Consider the following 849-nt stretch of genomic DNA (forward strand, 5'->3'; position numbering starts at 1 on the left):
CCTCACATTCCATCTTACTGAAAAAACACTCTATATATACTTCTAACAAAAGGAACTTTTCTTTATTTCATATCTCTCTATACTACCTAAAGAGAGCCTCACAACCACCACAAACTCACTCCAGCACAACTCCTAAAATAGGCAACTTTTAAAAATTTCATATCTCTATGTTAATAGCAGAACACACAGCACTTGTTGTAGTCTGTGGAACAGGTTATACAGCGCTTGCAGTCTAGGGCAACGGCTATACAGTGCTTGTTGTAGTCTGAGGTAATAGCTATACAAAGTCTTTGCTAGATGCTAGTTGTCACATAATGAATTTCTGCATAAATATCTTGTCGTAAATGGCACAAAAAAAATATATTTTTCAGCTCAAGGAGAGGAGGGCCTACAAGGGTAGTGGGGGTAAAGTGGTGATATTATGGGTGTGGCTGAAAGAAATTTGCCAGTAATATTAGCAGACATTACAATATATGTTACTTGTAACCAAAATAATTGTGTAAAAAAACCCTGCTAGTTTCTGACATGCTTTATATAGTTTTGGTGAATAGGACTTAGAGATAAATCATGTGCCACAAGACTAAATCATGCAGTTCTAGGGTTAATAAAACACTATATCTTACTGGATGAGCAACAATGCAGTTTTCCCTGTGAGCCAAATCTTCAGTGAACTTAGATGGGACAATGCAAGAGGTGGATGACGAGAGCACTGTGTTTGGACCTGCTAACTCATCAAGTTGATGGAATACCTGAGGGAGTCAATGTTATAGGGGTTTTAGACACCAAATCATCTAAAATATGATCAATGCTACCACATACATATAAAGAATTTTACCTATTAGTCTTTAA

At 36.6% G+C, this 849-nt stretch overlaps 1 protein-coding gene across 1 annotated transcript in view; it reads right to left on the reverse strand.

The window, feature by feature from the left end:
* The window catches only part of LOC119590590 (lambda-crystallin-like), a gene marked incomplete at its 3' end in the record, with an annotated part of 5,671 nt that overhangs the window by 892 nt on the left and 3,930 nt on the right, over positions 1-849 (reverse strand). The window contains 1 exon segment of the mRNA XM_037939266.1: positions 624-749. Within this exon segment, the coding sequence (XP_037795194.1) occupies positions 624-749 (126 nt within the window).

The sequence above is a fragment of the Penaeus monodon genome, chromosome 27, assembly GCF_015228065.2.
Source record: "Penaeus monodon isolate SGIC_2016 chromosome 27, NSTDA_Pmon_1, whole genome shotgun sequence".
In the NCBI taxonomy this organism is placed as follows: domain Eukaryota; kingdom Metazoa; phylum Arthropoda; class Malacostraca; order Decapoda; family Penaeidae; genus Penaeus; species Penaeus monodon.